General features: G+C 42.6%; 1 protein-coding gene across 1 annotated transcript in view; it reads right to left on the bottom strand.

Annotated features, from left to right (window-relative positions):
• LOC310791620 (semaphorin-7A-like) overlaps positions 1–20245 on the bottom strand; it is a 28587-nt gene extending 8342 nt beyond the window's left edge. Inside the window, exons 1-10 of the mRNA XM_083653284.1 lie at positions 20100–20245; positions 17850–17980; positions 17439–17486; positions 17115–17216; positions 16719–16818; positions 15959–16069; positions 7604–7743; positions 6506–6684; positions 4077–4188; positions 159–351 (exon numbers count right to left, since the gene is read on the bottom strand). Coding sequence (XP_083509410.1) covers positions 159–351; positions 4077–4188; positions 6506–6684; positions 7604–7743; positions 15959–16069; positions 16719–16818; positions 17115–17216; positions 17439–17486; positions 17850–17980; positions 20100–20238 — 1255 coding nt within the window. The 5' untranslated portion in view covers positions 20239–20245. The remainder of the gene's footprint in view (positions 1–158; positions 352–4076; positions 4189–6505; positions 6685–7603; positions 7744–15958; positions 16070–16718; positions 16819–17114; positions 17217–17438; positions 17487–17849; positions 17981–20099) is intronic.
• Positions 20246–21610: the final 1365 nt, after the last annotated feature.

Raw genomic sequence — 21610 nt, 5'->3', positions numbered from 1 at the left:
ACCGTGGTTCGAAAAAATAAACACCACAATAACGCTCAGCGAAACTTCGCCGTTGGTATGCACAGTTGCATTGACTGATATAGGTTCGGAAAATATTATTGACGTGCGAGTTAATCGCACGAAAAAAACGCTCCCGATGTGTAAGGACCTTAACTCACCTAAGGAGAGAAACAGCACTGTGTGCCCATTCGTCTTGTTCTGGAAACGCTCCGTGCAGATGTGAGTGTAGTTGTGGTGATTAACGAGGAGTGGACCGGAGTCGTCCAGAGGCAGGACTCTGTCCTCCATCTCTGAGTTCTTGTTTACTATCTTCAGGACTTCATGAGGAAGCTTTGTGCTGTCCACCACACACTGAAGAAAGAAGGGAAGGTGAGATACACCAGTACTACCCCCACCCCACAAAAAAAAGGACAGAAAAAAGATAAATCAACTTTAATTGCACCTGTTTTAAATGGTGTAATTGTGTGGATGATCAACTATTCGGTGTGATCCTCTTTTGAATTGTATCCTTTTGTTTATTTAGGCATTTCATTTCCACTTTCATGTTTGTGATTTTCTTAAGTTAATCTCAGCACCACTGGAAAAGAGGGTCCCAACCCTCAGTGTGTGTTCCGAGAATTAAATAAATGTAGGTTGATTGACTGATTGATTGATTGATTGTTTGATTGATTGTTCAAAATACATACTACAGCATGCGCTGGGACGCGTCATCAGTGATGTTAGCTGGGGTCGTAAGGTGTTTCGTGTCTGTCAACATCATACACCCTCGCCCAGTAGACCCAGCCGAGGCTGATTAAGACCCTGACCCGCGTCCCAGAAGCAGCCGCTCACGGATCAGCCTTCCTACTCTGTCTGCAACGTTGCCCGCGGAAGGGTTGATCACGCCCAATCCGCTGCAATAGAGCTAGTGCTACACCGCAGTATTGAAAGACCCTTCGGTGCATGGAGGCTCAGGCCCTGTGGGTTTCTCCCGGCCGCGCTCCTCCTTCGTCATTGAATTTAATTGAATTTAATTGTTGTGATTGTGTCTATTTCTACAACTAGGAATGCTCACCCGCTCTGCGGGCTCGCCCATCCTGCAGCTCGCCAAGCTGGCCCTGCAGCTCGCATTCGCAGCTTGGCCGCTGCGCAGCCTTGCCCGCAACTCGGCTGCTGTGTGGCCAATGAGACCAGCATCACTGATGATGTCAGATTTATGACATCACTGATGATGTCATCAGTGGGATTTATGACATCACTGATGATGTCACAGTATGATTTATGACATCACTGATGATGTCACAGTGGGATTTATGACATTTATTTTTATTTTTTTATCGATTTTTTATCCCATTTTTATCCCCCATTAGTGCTAATTTTAATGTATTTATCCTGGTTGCTACTCCACCCTCTGCCGATCTGGGGAGAGCCGAAAACTGGCTCCATGCTTCCTCCAAGACATGGGCAGTTAGCCAGCCGCTTCTTTTCACCTGACAGGGGAAGCTTCACCGGTAGGACATAGCACGTGGGAGGTTCACGCTATTCCAACCAGTTCCCCTCCCTCTGAACAGGCGCCCTTAACGACGAGAGGAGGAACCACATCAGCAGCCAAGATATTGCATGTTTTGGTGAAGGGGGTTCCTATATGAAGGAAACCCCCAGGAGGCACAGGGAGAACATGCAAACTCCACACAGAAAGGCCCTTTTGACGACCCCACCCGGGTGGTGGGCACTCGAGGACATGCGGACGGGCATGCACTCCTTCAGTGCTCACAGCGTCCCAGGTGGGAATCGAACCCAGGACCTTCGAGCTGTGAGGCGACAGCGCTTACCACTGCACCACCGTACCCCCCATTTATGACATCACAGTGGGACAGAGAAACAAACAGAGCCCCAGCTCCCATTTATATACTGATAACTGCACTTATGGCTGTGTTTACTTACTGCTCATTAACATGAACATTACCGCTCGTTGCTTTGGGAGATGCTCTTACTGTTTTCCAGCATCCTTGATTGGTCGGTTATGTCCTCAACTATGGGCAGGGCCCTGATTGGTGGCAATTAAATAGTAATTTGTGTAAATGGCTGGGATAGAGTGGAAGTCCAGACTGCTCCGTGGAGCCAAACAGAATGTGAGGTCATGTGATCAGGATGGTTTTAGCAGGCTATCAGCACATGACACTGAATGTAAGGTCATGTGATCAGGATGGTTTTAGCAGGCTATCAGCACATGACACAGAATGTAAGGTCATGTGATCAGGATGGTTTTAGCAGGCTATCAGCACATGACACAGAATGTAAGGTCATGTGATCAGGATGGTTTTAGCAGGCTATCAGCACATGACACAGAATGTGAGGTCATGTGATCAGGATGGTTTTAGCAGGCTATCAGCACATGACACAGAATGTAAGGTCATGTGATCAGGATGGTTTTAGCAGGCTATCAGCACATGACACAGAATGTGAGGTCATGTGATCAGGATGGTTTTAGCAGGCTATCAGCACATGACACAGAATGTGAGGTCATGTGATCAGGATGGTTTTAGCAGGCTATCAGCACATGACACAGAATGTAAGGTCATGTGATCAGGATGGTTTTAGCAGGCTATCAGCACATGACACAGAATGTAAGGTCATGTGATCAGGATGGTTTTAGCAGGCTATCAGCACATGACACAGAATGTAAGGTCATGTGATCAGGATGGTTTTAGCAGGCTATCAGCACATGACACAGAATGTGAGGTCATGTGATCAGGATGGTTTTAGCAGGCTATCAGCACATGACACAGAATGTGAGGTCATGTGATCAGGATGGTTTTAGCAGGCTATCAGCACATGACACTGAATGTGAGGTCATGTGATCAGGATGGTTTTAGCAGGCTATCAGCACATGACACTGAATGTGAGGTCATGTGATCAGGATGGTTTTAGCAGGCTATCAGCACATGACACAGAATGTAAGGTCATGTGATCAGGATGGTTTTAGCAGGCTATCAGCACATGACACAGAATGTAAGGTCATGTGATCAGGATGGTTTTAGCAGGCTATCAGCACATGACACAGAATGTGAGGTCATGTAATCAGGATGGTTTTAGCAGGCTATCAGCACATGACACTGAATGTGAGGTCATGTGATCAGGATGGTTTTAGCAGGCTATCAGCACATGACACAGAATGTAAGGTCATGTGATCAGGATGGTTTTAGCAGGCTATCAGCACATGACACAGAATGTAAGGTCATGTGATCAGGATGGTTTTAGCAGGCTATCAGCACATGACACTGAATGTGAGGTCATGTGATCAGGATGGTTTTAGCAGGCTATCAGCACATGACACAGAATGTGAGGTCATGTGATCAGGATGGTTTTAGCAGGCTATCAGCACATGACACAGAATGTAAGGTCATGTGATCAGGATGGTTTTAGCAGGCTATCAGCACATGACACAGAATGTAAGGTCATGTGATCAGGATGGTTTTAGCAGGCTATCAGCACATGACACAGAATGTAAGGTCATGTGATCAGGATGGTTTTAGCAGGCTATCAGCACATGACACAGAATGTAAGGTCATGTGATCAGGATGGTTTTAGCAGGCTATCAGCACATGACACAGAATGTAAGGTCATGTGATCAGGATGGTTTTAGCAGGCTATCAGCACATGACACATAATGTGAGGTCATGTGATCAGGATGGTTTTAGCAGGCTATCAGCACATGACACAGAATGTAAGGTCATGTGATCAGGATGGTTTTAGCAGGCTATCAGCACATGACACAGAATGTAAGGTCATGTGATCAGGATGGTTTTAGCAGGCTATCAGCACATGACATTGCCATTCAAATAAGTCCAATAATTGTGGTAATGTGGTGTTTTCACGACAGCAGCCATGTCTTTAAAACAGCTGAGGGTCATGAAAATGCTGTCATTTGAGAACTGTATTAAGTCTTACTTCCTCTAAAATGTTGATTTGATAGACAATAATCCCAGTAATATTCACTGTATATATATATATATATATATATATATATATATATATATATATATATATATATATATATATATATATAGCTTTGGACTTATTACTATGACACGTACCGTCCCAGGCCTTGGGTTATTTGGGATGCTCGTGCTGAGCCCCTTGAACATGGATTGCATGAAGATGTTGTCAATATCCTTTATTGTATAGATGCACACAGCACTCATCCCCCTGTAGAGACACAAAGAGTCAGCTACATTCATACTGTATACACACAGCACTCATCCCCCTGTAGAGACACAAAGAGTCAGCTACATTCATACTGTATACACACAGCACTCATCCCCCTGTAGAGACACAAAAGCCCTTTTCCCACATGCGCTTTGTACCGCAAAATGACCGGAACGTGGTGTAATGCCTGCATGTGGGAAAGGCGCCGTGCCGGTATAAGCGCGACCCCGTCGTCCGCGACATTTCACCAGTTTCGAGCCAGTCAGAAGAGCGGTATGCTCTTAAGGGGACGCAAGTGGAAACGGGTCCAGTCATTTTCCGCGACAGCGGTCCTTCAATCATGGGCGAAGTGTAGCCTACACACGTTGCTTAATGTTCCAGCGGGCATAATCTAATCATTCGCGCACATTAAAGCAAACTGGCGAAATTATCTTGTGATAGCCTAATAAGAGCAGTATGTCAGCTTGCTGATTTCCGAAGGCAAACCCAGACACATCAAACGAAGCCAGTCTGTAAAAAGTGCTTCAACGCGACGCAGGTGAACGGATAAACATCGAACCAGCAACTATTTCTCTCAGACACAGATCCCAACTTCTTCAAAGTGCATCACCTAATCATTCGCGCACATCAAAGCAAACTACTTCCACATTTCGCTTAGTGCATTTGCTTTCTCTACATACATAGGCTACAAGCGTTGGGCAGCTTGCCTTGCAAGCCTCTGCCATTCTCGCTGCGTCTGTCCTGTGTCAGGCTGCTGCGAATAAGTACGGAGGACTGAGTGAAGTTTTGCCGACCCCCCAAATAAGCTCCCCCCGCCCCCCAACATACCGGCTATTTGACGACTAGATTCCCATATGCGCGTGCTAAGGTGTGAAGGGAAGGGAAATGTCCGATATTGACTTACAGGTAATTTTCCGGTACGCATGTGGGAAAAGGGCTAAAGAGTCAGCTACATTCTATTATACAGTATACACACAGCACTCATCCCCCTGTAGAGAGACACAAAGGGTCAGCTACATTCTATATATACACACAGCACTCATCCCCCTGTAGTAGAGAGACACAAAGGCTCAGCTACTCTATATACTATATATATACAGCACTGTTTCACAACTTCTTGTAGTCGTCTGCAGCAGAGACAGCAGGAAACTCAGCAAAGATTGTGGCCATGTTGGCAGAAAGAAAGCAGAACCACTATCTGAGAGCTGAGAAAGTGGAACTGAGGTCGACCAAAGAGGAAGCAAAAGCAGCAAAAGCAGCCCACTCATCAACAAGACTCTCCTCAACAAGCCCACTCACATCTAAGGTCATGGCCACCCCCCCCCGGCTTTCCAGTCACCTTTTAGAGCACTTTAAAATACTAATTTAATTCATGCGTTTCTATAATTAATGTTTTTATTTTAGTGTCTAGTGATTTTATTGTTTTTATTAATGCTTTTATGAGTGCATAGCTGCACTTTTTAGTCAAAACTAATGGTTGTGTAACCAACTACATGCTCCTTCATGTCCTGAATGTCTTGTCTTCACTGTCGTATACGTGTGTATGTTTATCTGTATCTTGTCGAGTGTGCTGATTCACCAGAATGAATTCCTGTGTCCTTGTGATGCATTTGGCAATAAAGTGTTTCTGATTCTGATTCTGATTCTGATTCTGATCTGTTCAAAAGAAGACACCCTAAAGAGTTGAATTGAAAGGAATTCTCCAAAATACAATTAATCAATGATGACTGAGTTTTGACTTTTCCTGGCTAATCTATTATTAAAAATGAGAAGTTGTGGTGACCACAACATAGTCTGCTAGTGATCTAGCAGGCTTGGGACAGAAACCTCAAGTGCAGTCATGTGACTCTGGTGGATTGAGCAGCTGGGGCTATTTAAGCTAATCAAGTCTCTTGTTCTTCAGTCTACGTCGTCTCCTAGCACAGGAGGCAACTAGACAACTCCACACAGCCTGCAGCTACTAGCTAGCTTATCACTCTGTTAGCTATAGCTACCAACGTGCTGTAACATGTATGTACATAGTTAGGGATCTGGAATAAATGATGCCAGCGACATGCTGGATCAACTTTTACCTTCCTCGTTTGTCATTCCCTACAAAGTCACCTTATGTAGCCCCGCCCACTTGACCCACTGTGTCTCGACTTCCTGTTCAAAACGCCGGCTGTTCTACCTGCTCAAACTAGTCTGACTCACCTGGTCAAAAGGGAGCATTCCAAAACCTTTGGCTGATAATTCTGCTCATCAAATCATTTCCAAGAACTTCCAAAAAACGCTTTGTACTTGAGTAAAACACAAGACATTGATAATGGAATCCTACCATTCGTTTCTGAAGAGTGCGTAGACCCTGGTGTCCTGCCAGTGGTGTGCGTGTACGGCATCCACGTCCACCAGCTCAGAGTAGTGCTGTCTGCTGTCATGGTCTCCACAGAAGAGCCTGGCGTTCAGCCGGGACGTCCACACGTCCTGCAGGTAGTTCTTAGGCCCACCATGATCTGCCTGGAAGCCGAGGAACATCGGCAGGTTAGAGTTGGCTTCATTCTGTCTACAGCTGTTATACTGCGTACACTATCCATCACTTTCATTCATACATTCATACTTTTTGTCTGTAATGATTGGTCACTGTGAACCCAGCCTTTATATAGTTTACTATTCCTCCTGTCAGCATATACATGAAAAAGGCCTTGTACCGAAACGTATAATAAATTCCTGTTTGAGCAAGTGAAGACAGTGTGCGGGTGTCCCTTCCTCTTCTAAGTGCATCTACTCCACCTACAGTACACACCTGCCACAAGACTTCTCAGGTGTGCAACAGTCTCTACTCCACCTACAGTACACACCTGCCATTAGACTTCTCAGGTGTGCAACAGTCTCTACTCCACCTACAGTACACACCTGCCACAAGACTTCTCAGGTGTGCAACAGTCTCTACTCCACCTACAGTACACACCTGCCATTAGACTTATCAGGTGTGCAACAGTCTCTACTCCACCTACAGTACACACCTGCCATTAGACTTCTCAGGTGTGCAAGAGTCTTTGGATTATCATTGATACATTCTAAAATGGTCTCATGTGGCAATTGTTGGTGCATATTTGAATAATCCACATTGCTATATTCTTGTTTCTAGGTTTTTTAGGGTTTATATGTCTATTTCCTTTTTTTCTTTCTTATTTTTTTGCTGATGCAACAACTCAATTCCCCCACAGAGATCAGTAAACTTTCATCTTATCTTTGCTCAAAACTCAGACGTGATGTTACATCAGATGGGCTGATAGGCGAGAATAAACCGGTTACGGCAGTTACAGATTGTTTCCCCTTTATATAAAGGACATAAACGTCCGTTATAGTTGTGCGTCGCGGCTAAAAGGTAGAAACATACAGTGGAGTAATCAGTGATTGTTTGTATGGCACTTACCATGCAAACCTGGGCAACAAAAGGCAGCCACCTAGTACTGTCCCTGGCTGAATCAGTGTTTCTCTCCTTATAGAAGGCAAACACTTTGTCCTGCAGTGTATGCTCTCTGCTGCTGACCACCAGACCCACATACTGCTGCTCTGCACACAGGCACAACACAGGGACAATTTGTTTCTATAGCCTGAGGAGGTAGATACACACAGGGACAACACAGGGACTATTTGTTTCTATAGCCTGAGGAGGTAGACACACACAGGGACAACACAGGACTATTTGTTTCTATAGCCTGAGGAGGTAGATACACACAGGGACAACACAGGGACTATTTGTTCTATAGCCTGAGGAGGTAGACACACACAGGGACAACACAGGACTATTTGTTTCTATAGCCTGAGGAGGTAGACACACACAGGCACAACACAGGGACTATTTGTTTCTATAGCCTGAGGAGGTAGATACACACAGGGACAACACAGGGACTATTTGTTTCTATAGCCTGAGGAGGTAGACACACACAGGCACAACACAGGGACTATTTGTTTCTATAGCCTGAGGAGGTAGACACACACAGGGACAACACAGGGACTATTTGTTTCTATAGCCTGAGGAGGTAGATACACACAGGCACAACACAGGGACTATTTGTTTCTATAGCCTGAGGAGGTAGACACACACAGGCACAACACAGGGACTATTTGTTTCTATAGCCTGAGGAGGTAGATACACACAGGCACAACACAGGGACTATTTGTTTCTATAGCCTGAGGAGGTAGACACACACAGGCACAACACAGGGACTATTTGTTTCTATAGCCTGAGGAGGTAGATACACACAGGCACAACACAGGGACTATTTGTTTCTATAGCCTGAGGAGGTAGATACACACAGGCACAACACAGGGACTATTTGTTTCTATAGCCTGAGGAGGTAGACACACACAGGGACAACACAGGGACTATTTGTTTCTATAGCCTGAGGAGGTAGATACACACAGGCACAACACAGGGACTATTTGTTTCTATAGCCTGAGGAGGTAGATATACACAGGGACAACACAGGGACTATTTGTTTCTATAGCCTGAGGAGGTAGATACACACAGGCACAACACAGGGACTATTTGTTTCTATAGCCTGAGGAGGTAGACACACACAGGGACAACACAGGGACTATTTGTTTCTATAGCCTGAGGAGGTAGACACACACAGGGACAACACAGGGACTATTTGTTTCTATAGCCTGAGGAGGTAGATACACACAGGCACAACACAGGGACTATTTGTTTCTATAGCCTGAGGAGGTAGACACACACAGGGACAACACAGGGACTATTTGTTTCTATAGCCTGAGGAGGTAGATACACACAGGGACAACACAGGGACTATTTGTTTCTATAGCCTGAGGAGGTAGATACACACAGGGACAACACAGGGAATATTTGTTTCTATAGCCTGAGGAGGTAGACACACACAGGCACAACACAGGACTATTTGTTTCTATAGCCTGAGGAGGTAGACACACACAGGCACAACACAGGACTATTTGTTTCTATAGCCTGAGGAGGTAGATACACACAGGCACAACACAGGACTATTTGTTTCTATAGCCTGAGGAGGTAGATACACACAGGCACAACACAGGGACTATTTGTTTCTATAGCCTGAGGAGGTAGATACACACAGGGACAACACAGGGACTATTTGTTTCTATAGCCTGAGGAGGTAGATACACACAGGCACAACACAGGGACTATTTGTTTCTATAGCCTGAGGAGGTAGATACACACAGGCACAACACAGGACTATTTGTTTCTATAGCCTGAGGAGGTAGATACACACAGGCACAACACAGGACTATTTGTTTCTATAGCCTGAGGAGGTAGACACACACAGGGACAACACAGGGACTATTTGTTTCTATAGCCTGAGGAGGTAGACACACACAGGGACAACACAGGGACTATTTGTTTCTATAGCCTGAGGAGGTAGATACACACAGGCACAACACAGGGACTATTTGTTTCTATAGCCTGAGGAGGTAGATACACACAGGCACAACACAGGGACTATTTGTTTCTATAGCCTGAGGAGGTAGACACACACAGGCACAACACAGGGACTATTTGTTTCTATAGCCTGAGGAGGTAGACACATTCAACACAACTGCAAAACAGAGGCAACTCTTTGATGGTTATTGTCATTAATCAAGCATGGGCAGTGGTGGCCTAAAAGTTAGAGAAGCGAGCTTGTGACCGGAAGGTCGTCGGTTCAATCCCCGGGACCGGCAGGATAAATCTGGGTGGGGAAAGTGAAAAGGCAGCGCTTGCCCCTCCCTCATTACCACCACTGAGGTGCCCTTGAGCAAGGCCCTTAACCCCAACTGCTCCAGTGGAGCTGATCAGTGGGCAGCAGATCAGACTGTGGTTGTACTGGTCAGCTTCCAGGTATGAATGTGTGTGTGAATCAGGGGCGTAGCCAGAAATCAAATTATCGGTGGGCCTGAATCAAAGTGGATGGGCCACACTATTGATGTAATTTGCATTATCAGAATCAGAATCAGCTTTATTGGCCAAGTATGTAGACATACAGGGAATCTGACTGAAGAAAATAGGTAGGGACACGCACATCCAAAAATAGGCCACACTGGGCCTGGGTGCTGGATCAATAGAGTACTTACAGTGAAAAAAGAAACAATCCGCACACCGAGGAGCTCCCGTTTAGGTTATTTCTATTTGCAACACAGCGTGACCTTTCGGGCCACACTGGCCCTTCCTCAAGACGCTTTCTGGAGTGGCAGAGAGACGCCGTCTTAAATACCCGTATCAATATACATGACATCACCAGGTGTCCAGCAATTAGTAATTAGTAAAGTTAAAATAAAGATGTACACACATAAAAAATTCTAGGCACAAATGTATAGATTCTAACAGTATATATATACAGTGTAGACAAATAGGACAGAAATAATTCTACATGTCACCCAAGAGGGGAGTAGTTTGTGGGCTCTATATTATAATAAGTATTTAAGTAAAGTTTGAAAGAGGCCCAAAACAAATACAAAAATGCATGTAAATACATCCCTGGAGGCGACTTCATTGACCACAACATATTACATTTGCAGAAATGGGGACCTAGTCTATAACTTAAAACAAATAGTAATTAGAAAGTTTTTAAAAAATACAAAAATACCACTTATGAATGAGATCACCACTAGAAGGGAGAGAGAACAATAGAGAGAGAGCATTACAGTAGGGACATCCTAATACCAGGTTGAGTATAGGATTACATCACCCTCTATAGAAAAGGTCTCATATCAAAGTCCTCATTTAGGCCTTTTGGGGCCATAGTGCCCAATGTATATATCCAGAATAATTCTCTTTCATACCCCCCAAATACAGAAACTCTTCACTCGACACCTATTGTAGGTTGATTGAAAGTGATTTCTCCATCATCTGTAACAAAACGAGGGAATACAAAGTGACTAACAACTTATCCAAGGAACAACGTGATGCACTTAAAACCCTGAGTGGAGACAGTACCTTGATTGTCCAGAATGCAGATAAGGGGGGCGCCATTGTCATACTAAACAGACACTCCTATGACCAGGAGGTGAGAAGACAACTGTCCAACACGACTTTCTACAGGAAACTGGATGGTAACCCTACCAATGACATGAAAAAACGGATTCATAATAAACTTGACATTCTATTAGAACAAGGTGTCATTACTAAGCCAGAACACTCATTCATGACTGTTAACTTCCCCATCACCCCGGTATTCTAAACTCTACCCAAAATTCACAAGTCATTCACAGACACACCTTTAGGTCGCCCCATCATTGCAGCTATCGGTTCACTGACTGAGAAAATCTCAGCTTTTGTTGATTACTTTTTACAACCTTTAGTGACTACCCTACCCTCTTATACCAAGGACTCTATGGATTTTATTAAACTCATTAAATCTATCAACCATATAGAAGATTCACAACTTCTGGTTACTATGGACATTGAGTCATTATATACTAATGTGCCTTTTGATGGGGGCCTCCGTTCTGCTGAACATTTCCTGGACACAAGAAATGAACTTAACCCTGACACTGCATCTCTGCTGGACCTTATAAAAGAAATTCTCACTTCTAACTTTTTTCTCTATGGGAATGATTTCTTCCTCCAGGTGTCAGGAGTGGCCATGGGCTCCAAAATGTCACCAAGCTTCGCCTCCCTTTATGTGGGTCTCTTCGAAAAAGAACTGTTCAGCCAACAAGACCTTCCCTACCTCCAAAACGTCTCACATTGGAAAAGGTATCTTGACGACGTGTTCTTCATATGCACAGGACCTGTGTCCGCACTGCAGGATTTCCACCGGTTCATCAATTCTAGAAATAAACATTTACAGTTCACAATGTCGTTTGATTTAACTAAAATGAATTTTTTGGATATGTGGGTTATAAAAGAAAATAATTGCCTTAAAACTGACCTATACTGTAAACCTACCGATAGAAACTCTCTTCTCCATGGCTCTTCATATCATCCCACACCACTCAAAAAGAGTTTACCTATTTCTCAATGTAACCGGATCAGAAGAATTTGCAGTTCTAATGAAGATTTCCAAACTCAAATCATGGACCTTGAGACCAGATTCAGAAAAAGGGATTATCAAGAGAGCTGGATAAAAAATGCTACTACACGATTTTCCAATGTCTCCCAGACTCAGTGCCTGGAGTCCACTAGACCCAAATCTAAAGAAAACCGAGTGGTCTGTGCCATAGAATATTCCCCTGTCTCCAGAGAGATTGAGAAAACTATAAAAAAACATTGGCACATTATTGATAGTGATCCAGCACTCAAGGCGTGTTTTCCCAAACCGCCTTTGGTGGTCTATAAAAGGCCTCCCAATCTACGGAATATGTTGGTGAGGGCAGACCTCCCACCTATTCCACCTGCTCATTTCCTCAGCTCGATCCCCTCTGGGAATTATCCTTCTGGCCGGTGTCAACAGTGTAATTTCACTTATAAAACCAATTGTTTCTACCATCCTCACAGTGGTAAAAAATATAAAATCAAAAGTGTTATCTCATGTTCCACTGTCAATGTTATTTATATGCTGCATTGTCCATGTGGACTTTCATATATAGGCAAGTCTCTGAGATCACTCAAAACTCGTATCTCTGAACACCGCAGTACAATCAGAAACAATGTAACAACTAGCCCGGTGGCTGTCCACTTTACCTCTGCTAAACATTCTGTATCCACTCTCAAATATATTGGGATTGAGGCTCTTAAACTGCCACGCAGAGGGGGTGACATTAATAACTTGCTACTCAAAAGAGAATTATTCTGGATATATACATTGGGCACTATGGCCCCAAAAGGCCTAAATGAGGACTTTGATATGAGACCTTTTCTATAGAGGGTGATGTAATCCTATACTCAACCTGGTATTAGGATGTCCCTACTGTAATGCTCTCTCTCTATTGTTCTCTCTCCCTTCTAGTGGTGATCTCATTCATAAGTGGTATTTTTGTATTTTTTAAAAACTTTCTAATTACTATTTGTTTTAAGTTATAGACTAGGTCCCCATTTCTGCAAATGTAATATGTTGTGGTCAATGAAGTCGCCTCCAGGGATGTATTTACATGCATTTTTGTATTTGTTTTGGGCCTCTTTCAAACTTTACTTAAATACTTATTATAATATAGAGCCCACAAACTACTCCCCTCTTGGGTGACATGTAGAATTATTTCTGTCCTATTTGTCTACACTGTATATATATACTGTTAGAATCTATACATTTGTGCCTAGAATTTTTTATGTGTGTACATCTTTATTTTAACTTTACTAATTACTAATTGCTGGACACCTGGTGATGTCATGTATATTGATACGGGTATTTAAGACGGCGTCTCTCTGCCACTCCAGAAAGCGTCTTGAGGAAGGGCCAGTGTGGCCCGAAACGTCACGCTGTGTTGCAAATAAAAATAACCTAAACGGGAGCTCCTCGGTGTGCGGATTGTTTCTTTTTTCAATCTGACTGAAGAAACCTGAGCTATTTTGGTTAGGAGATGATGCTAAGTTGGAATGGTTATTCAGAGATGAAGTCTTCAGTTTGGCCAGGTTTATTGGGAGGGCTTGGAAACTCAGAATGGAGAAGTTGTTCATCTGAATATATAACTCTGTCTTGTTTATGTTTGAGCGTTTTGTAGCTCGTTTGTTGATTTGTTTGTATTGTTGAACTTGAATGATTTGTGTCTTGTAAGCCCAGACGGGCTGGGCACCATGAATACGGTGCATGACACAGAAATAAAAATCTATCTATCTATCTCTATCTATCTATCTATGGTTAACTGCTATTTACATTATATAAAATAAGTTTTATGTAGAATGTCCGCTATAAGCACGAGTAAGATAAATAAATAATTGTATATGTACAAATCATTGTATAGCTCACTGCAAAGACAGCAAAAGTAGGGTTTGTTTGCTGTCTAAAGGGTGTAACTGCATCATGTATGCCATTTTGACACCTACAGTAGCAAAACCCCACTTTTGACACTGACCAAGCCTTGTGGGTAGACTGGAGGATCCTAACAGCACTTAGGTCAGCTCAAAATGCATGCTGACATAAGTAATGCTAGCTTTGCAGCATGATAACATCATTTCTACTATTATACATTCCAATTCATATTCTAGGTCAATATTAGATGAATATAAATATGTTAATATTCCCATTAAATACTTTCAAATGTTATTCTATAAGGTTTTTGAGTGTGAACTGGTCAAGATGAGGTCTGATAGTAAGAGTTTTACAGTGGTTTACAGTTCTTTGAATGTGTCCCAGCAAGGACACATCAATAAGTCATGTGTCCTGGGACACATGGTCCACCTGCTCTTTAGGTAACATGACAGGCCGTTTGATTTGTTCAAAGGGTCAGGGAAATCATTGTATAGAGCAGTGGTTCTCAAATGGGTGTCCGTGGCACTTTGCCAGGGGGTCCGCGAAAGGTTTTCAGGAAAATAAAAATGAAAACTTTGTTTTGCAAAAGCTTCATAGTTCAATGAAAATATGTTATGCTTTAAATCTAAAATGGTTCATGGATTACATTCTAATCTAACAAACCTATCAATTTAAAAGTCAAGCATGTTACCATGGAAACAATTAGGCTTAGCCCAAAATCAGAATGAGGGGGTCCCCGGTATATTTTCTATCTTGTAAGGGGTCCTTGGCTGAAAAACATTTGAGAACCTCTGGTATAGTGTACTGCAAAGTCATTCAAAGTTTGTTTTGCTGTCAAAAGGGTGTAATTGCACTTACGCCCTTTTGACACTGAGCAAAACCCCACTTTTGACACTGACCAAGCCTTGTGGGCAGAGGATTCAAACAGCACTTAGCTCAGCTCCAAATACATGCTGACATAAGTAATGCTAGCATGGCAGCATCATCACATCATTTCTACTATCCTACAGTATTTTCTAATAACAATAACAATAATTATACTGCATGCAAAAATGCATGTTTGTATGTAAAGGGATGTATGTAAAGGGAATACTCATGGGTACCGCTACAACACATTCTCATTCAGATATCTTGAGGTGAGAGGTCAAGGGACCCTTTTGAAAATGGACATGCCACTTTTTCCCTAGTCTCTCCCCAGACTCAAATATTACGTTGAATCGCTGCGCTCTAACATACTACATAAGTGAGTCTGTGACACTACACAGCCACTGCTGGTTTTTGAAGGCGGGTTGCAATTGAATGAGTGACAGGTCGTAGCACCGATGAGAGATCGGTTCGAAAAATGGGCTGCGCCTCCCGTGTCGTCTGATCGCAAAGTCGTTACTGATTGGAGAGGACTGAATCCATCCCTGGCATATGACTGGCCAAGTGAACGGTTCCCTCCCATAACCAGCCGGCTGAGGGAAAGTGTCCCAGACCCAGAGAGAGCTCTGCAGCATGCAGTAACGTAGTGTATCAGCGTAAGAACTCTCATGGGTCTGGCGTCGAGACTACTTTTTTCCTGACCAAAATCTAGCCTAAATTTAGAGCATTATTTGAAGGGGTCATTATTTACCCCCCTTCAAGTTAACATGACAGGGTTGGCACCAATGCAGGTCTTAGGTCTTCTAGTTTCATATGATAGCAGGACGCTCACTCCCTCTCTAAAAATCAGCCCAATACAGCCTCTGAAAGACAGTAATGTCAGCCATTTAGAAGTTTAAAGTCTCGCGATTGGATGGGCCTAGACAAGAAGTGGGTGGGCCTAGGCCCAGCCAGGCCCACCCATAGCTACGCCCCTGATGTGAACGTGAACAGGGCGCTCCTGAGCTTTTACAGAGATCATCTATGTATGACAGTATGAGTACCCTTTCCGTGGTTCGCTGGTCCGACTCCTTTCTCTCCAAACTTGTAGATGCCAACCAAGTCTGTAGAGGGACTCGAGTGAGTGATGTAGAGGTCTGCACGTCCTGCGCTCTCTGGAAAGACAAGACTAACAATTAGCTGTGATCGTTTGCTTTTGTTTGCAGACAAGAGCAGTTCAGTCAACAAACTGAGGTTCAGAGTGTTCAGTCAGAGACATGTCACATTTTCTCTGAAGGAGCACCCGTTAGTGGGTTTGATCATGATGTGACTGACTCAATAAGTTCATGCAAACCTGTGGTCTTTAAGTGTCATAGTTTTTTTTGACATGTAAATTGGAAGGAGGTGGGCACTTTAAGTGTGGTCACCCAGAGGCACCACACTCTGTATTAATCCATCTGTATTATGAGAGGGGTGCCCTTTTTTCCACTTGAGCACCTGCCCTCCAAAATGTCTGTCCTCCACGCCACTGGCAGACAGCTGTACGTGCGTGACGCGGCCGCTCTCCATTTCTCCAAACTGAGACCGTGACGGCTGCATCCTACCTCATAGCACTGACTGTCGTGTCGGCAAGGACCTCCTACAACCCCACATGAAAAAACCACAACTATCCCTTTAAATGCAGATATAAGCTGCCTTCTAGACAGGATGGCAGTACTCTGGTGAAACAGGAAAGAAACATACAGTATATATATATATATATATATATATATATATATATATATATATATGTATATATATGTATATATATGTAGAGGCACTCACCACTAAGGACAGATGGTTCACCTTCCTTCACCCTTGTCATTATTTTTCCCATGTGTGGAGTGCAAGATGGCTGCTCAGGAGATGACAGCTCTGTTATATTCTGCAAGGGAATAAGTCTGTTAATACAAATAACCAGCAACAGCCAACATTGTATTGACAGAGCACACAAGTCCTCTAATTATTATTTAGCCTGCCCTATACAACATTTAGAACAAACTACATCAATAGAAAGTCCATATACTGGAAACACTCATAGCTACTGGACACACTGTTGGATTGACAGGTCATTACAATTTGTATTCACTGCTGTTGCTAGATGTAATTCTAGAGCAGAGTACAATGAGATCCATTATTTCTAATAGTAACAGAAATAGTTGTGGTTCTGCTATCTCTTACCATATCACAGCAGATGGTTCCCTTGTCATCAGTTGCACACAGGAACAGCTGGTTGGTCTCGCTCCTCTTGTGAAGCACAGTGATGTTGTCATGGCAACTAGCCTGACGGACACGAGCATAAGCAAATATTGAGGTGACATGATGTTATGTATTGAGCTGAAGCTCAGATCCAGGGTTCCACGTCACAGTGAGTGGAACAGGAGAATAACCATCACTCACAGGGTTCCACGTCACAGTGAGTGGAACAGGAGAATAACCATCACTCACAGACAGATCCTACTGTGCTAGGCTCGTCTCTATTACATCACCTTGTGAGATACTCACTTGGTCACTGGTGCATTCCTTCCACGGCACAGTCCTTTCCTCAACAGGCTGTAAACAAAAAAATAAAAAGTCTGTCACTTTTCTCCATTTAATTATGGATTAACAACGTGTAGTTTGATTGAAAACACGTTTGCCTCCCAGCAATGAACTAATCAACTCCTAATGATTTCCAAAAACTGTTAGAATTATTGTTCAGCAAATTGGAACTTCCATATCCGGCATATGGATCAGAATAGCAAACACTTTTTTCTCAGAGTACAATATACAGGAATGTGTGCAGACACATATTGCAAGTTACACAGTAGTAGTACACAGAACACCTCACATAGGCTACAGTGCAATCTACAAAATGTACATAGTCTTCAGCATTCAATAACACAACATCCCTGAGTACATACAGTATGAACATACCTTGTGCTTTTGAAAGTTGACTGAGTGCAGGTTTCTTTGTGCTGCAGCTATGACAGTGTCCGGGTGTGCATCTTGGAGAATCTGCATGGGTGTTCCATCTCCTGGTAAATGTAACCTTTTGAACACTTTCTCTGAAATAGAAAGACATGTGAATGATACATTTTGCCTGTGCAAGACACAAATACAAAACTGTTGGTGGGACACTACAAAACAAAGGCGATGGTTTTTGACCAATTTTATTTCAAGGGATGGCAAGTTCAACCTTGAGATCTGCACTATATCCTGAACCTTAAGGGGGTATGTTTAAGTAAAACAAGCAGGTGATACAAATACTGAGACGTGAATAGTGAAAGCTATAACTAAATGATTTTGACTGATTATAAGGGAGATCTTACAGCTGACCCCAGGTCTGCTTCTGCTCTGACCCCTCCATAACAAGAAAACACACACTGATATTCCCAGAGTCTTTAGGGATCTTTAATGTGTCTGTGGCGCTCTATAGTTAGTTTAGTGATCTCAACAATGTATTCACGAGTTTCCTGATGAGACCGTGGGCGCTTCCATGACAGCCTCCCTCCTTGTTTCCAGCTGCTGTTGCCTGTTTCCGCCCAGCACCGTTCATAGCGTTCAGAGCGAAAAATAATCTTAATAATTGTTGTGACTTTGTACCTACCTATGTCTTGTAATGGAGCCCCCCTGCATAATAATTTCACACGTGCATAATTGTACAACGGAGTGACAATATCTTGAATCTCGAAAGAGCTCCGCTCAATGACCAAATAATAAGTTCCGGTTTGGACGTTTAGCCTTCAAAACAAAAGCGGACGCTATGCAACCACATACCGTACTATGTTTAGCAATTTCGGCTAAAATAAGCCCGTACAGTACGAGTGGATTGACATTCACCTCGTTTTTGTAAAATATCGCCGCTATGCAACCACACAACGTTACTATTTTTAGCCATTTCGGATAAATAAGCCAAACGTTCCCACTATTTGACAGTGGCGTGCACGTCCTTGCTAGTGAAAAAAATGTAAACAGGAAGTCGACAACCGGCAACGGCTGAGAATCATGGGAAACGTAGTTCCAGGAATAAGGTAGTCTCTTAGAACCACTAGACCATATATCTATGCACTAGACCAGTTGGCTTCCGCAAGCCACAGTATATTATATTATATTATTATCGTTATTATCGTTATTTTATTTTATTATTATTATATTATCACTGTTGTATTATTGTTATTATTATTATTACTACTACTACTATTATTGATTGATGATTGATGACTTTATTACAGACTCAAATGTTCCATAAAAATACATACAGTACAGATACAAGGACACAACATATAAATTATGTAATAATTGTATATTATTTATTTATTGTAATAAATGTATAATATATTATTACTATACCCCTCTGCGATATGTAAGGAAATAGTAGGTAGGCTACCTCGATATTTCACTTTACTAAATGGTAGCCTACTGAGAATGACTGATGGAGAAGGCACATTTTTGTGACACTTTACTGTACATAGGCTACGTAACTTCTATTGTAGGCTATTCTATTTTATTCCATTTTATTGTTATGGAACAGTCCTATGTCTCTTATGTTTGATGCTTATGTTGATATTTTTACATGCCTGCATGAGTAGGCCTACGAGCAACTGTAGCATGTCCCAATTTCCCCTCAGGGATCAATAAAGTTTTTCTGATTCTGATATGGCATCACTACCGACTTCAATATAATAAATTAACTGTTATGCCAGAGTTTCTCTGGCTCGAGCCAATTTCTTTCTATTTTTTTTTTATCAGTGATGTCGGTTGGACACCGCAAAAGCAGGCAGAGTCGTGTGCCAAACAAACGTTCAAAAACGATAGCCTATCTGTAGGCTACATGACATCGTTTTTTGACATTCTGAGTGAGAGCAGATAGCTCAAGAGTCTGATGTAGGCCTCTGTGTACTATGTCGTATTAAAGTTGTGTGAACTGTCACATTTTTTAAATAATGTAAACATTATAAACAACAAGGCTAGAGTGAGACAGATCAAGGCTGGCTCCATAAACGCGGTTTGTTTATCAAAACGCTGAACTTTCCTCAAACATCAGAAAACATTAAAAAATGTTCGCCTCTCTAGGCTACATGACATGTTAATTGTAGGCTATTTAATGTTTCAATGTATTTGTCTGAGACGAGAGAGAGGGAGAGAGAGAGAGAGAGGGAGAGAGAGAGAGAGGCGGGGTCTTACCTCTGTCTGTAAATGTCATCCTTGGTAAATGCGTAGAGTTCGCCCCTGACAAATTGACGAGGCATGACAATAAGAAATGCATGTGTATTAATAAATATAACATTCTCCTGTATGTTGTCAGATCCGATAGCACACTCATGTTATCTCTCAACAAATTCCAACTCTTATAGCGAGTTCCTCAGGCTCAGTTCCTCCGCTGCGAATGGGAGGCGTTAAACCCCCGCGGAGTGGACACACACAGGGAGGCAATTCAGCTGCTCTGTGCGTCTGTCTGTGGGCGGAGTGACGGAGTGTCGACCTTATCTCTCTGTTTACTCAGTAAACAGTAAACTTAAACTTTACTGGAAGCAGAGCGAGCCAGCGCGGGTACAGCGACCATGGAGGAGAAGTGGCATGGAAACTAATTCTATGGCATGGCAGCATGGCAACTAGTTCTTTGGCATAATGACTCCGTGGTAAGATGCCTCTCTTCTTGTGGTGAGAGAGGAGGGCATCTGCTCGGACTAGGATAGAGAATCCCCCATTATTAGATTAGACCACTTCCCAACTATGAATAGCCTGTCAGTCACAGAGGAACATCTTTTTGCTGAGGGGTGCCCGTGCCCATGCTCATCACTCAGAATATAGGCTACTTATTTTAACATCAAATATTGCTTAATACAGCAGTTTTAATTATAATGAATGTCAACCAGTTTAGCCTGTTAATAGATAATTCCTCCAAAGCCAAATAGACTGTTTAAATAAGATTGAGTGTGAACAAAACACCATTGATCCACTGACTCATGTATAAAGCAACATCCTATTTCAAAAGCATTTCAAAAGCCAGTCTATGTATTTCTTGTGAGTCATCCTGCTGCAAGACGTGATCAGATACACAGCCTATGACGTCATTCTTTTTCTTCCTTTTTTTGCATTTTTAAAAACAGAAACGGAAACAACGAAACAATGTGGATGTAGAGACATGAAACCCTAACTTGGCTTATACTTGTAGGTTATTAATACATAGGCTACTTGTAGCCTAATTTGTATGCTTCATCTTAAAATTGTCCTTGTAAGGAATACAAAATGCAACATGCCTCTATGATAAGAGGTTCTTGTGTAGGCTAGGTTGAAAGTAGTCTTGTGCCTGTCTGGTTGACTGTGGTGGTGAATCACATGCAAACAGCTTGTTGCAGAGAGATCATTTGAATAGATGTTGCCTGTGTGTTTCAGTGCTCATCTACTCTGTACATTGTTTCAACAGTTTCCCAGTGTGTCACTATCCTCACCCTGCAACTGAACTATTTCAAAACAAGATATTTCCATTTGAAATATGTGACATCTATTCTAACAACATTATTTGAGACATTATTGATAGCAAACAATGAAATGTTTTTTTTTAAAGCATAGTGTTAGCAGTGTAAGTAACTTAAGTCCCTGCCTGACAAAATGAGAACATTTTTGGATCCTCAATTTTAGAGATATTGAATGATGAACGGTGATGATTTTTCTCTCTTGAATTGATATATCAG

Source organism: Poromitra crassiceps, assembly GCF_964638095.1.
Source record: "Poromitra crassiceps genome assembly, chromosome: 2".
Taxonomy (NCBI): domain Eukaryota; kingdom Metazoa; phylum Chordata; class Actinopteri; order Beryciformes; family Melamphaidae; genus Poromitra; species Poromitra crassiceps.
This window is presented reverse-complemented; position numbering and strand designations above follow the sequence as displayed.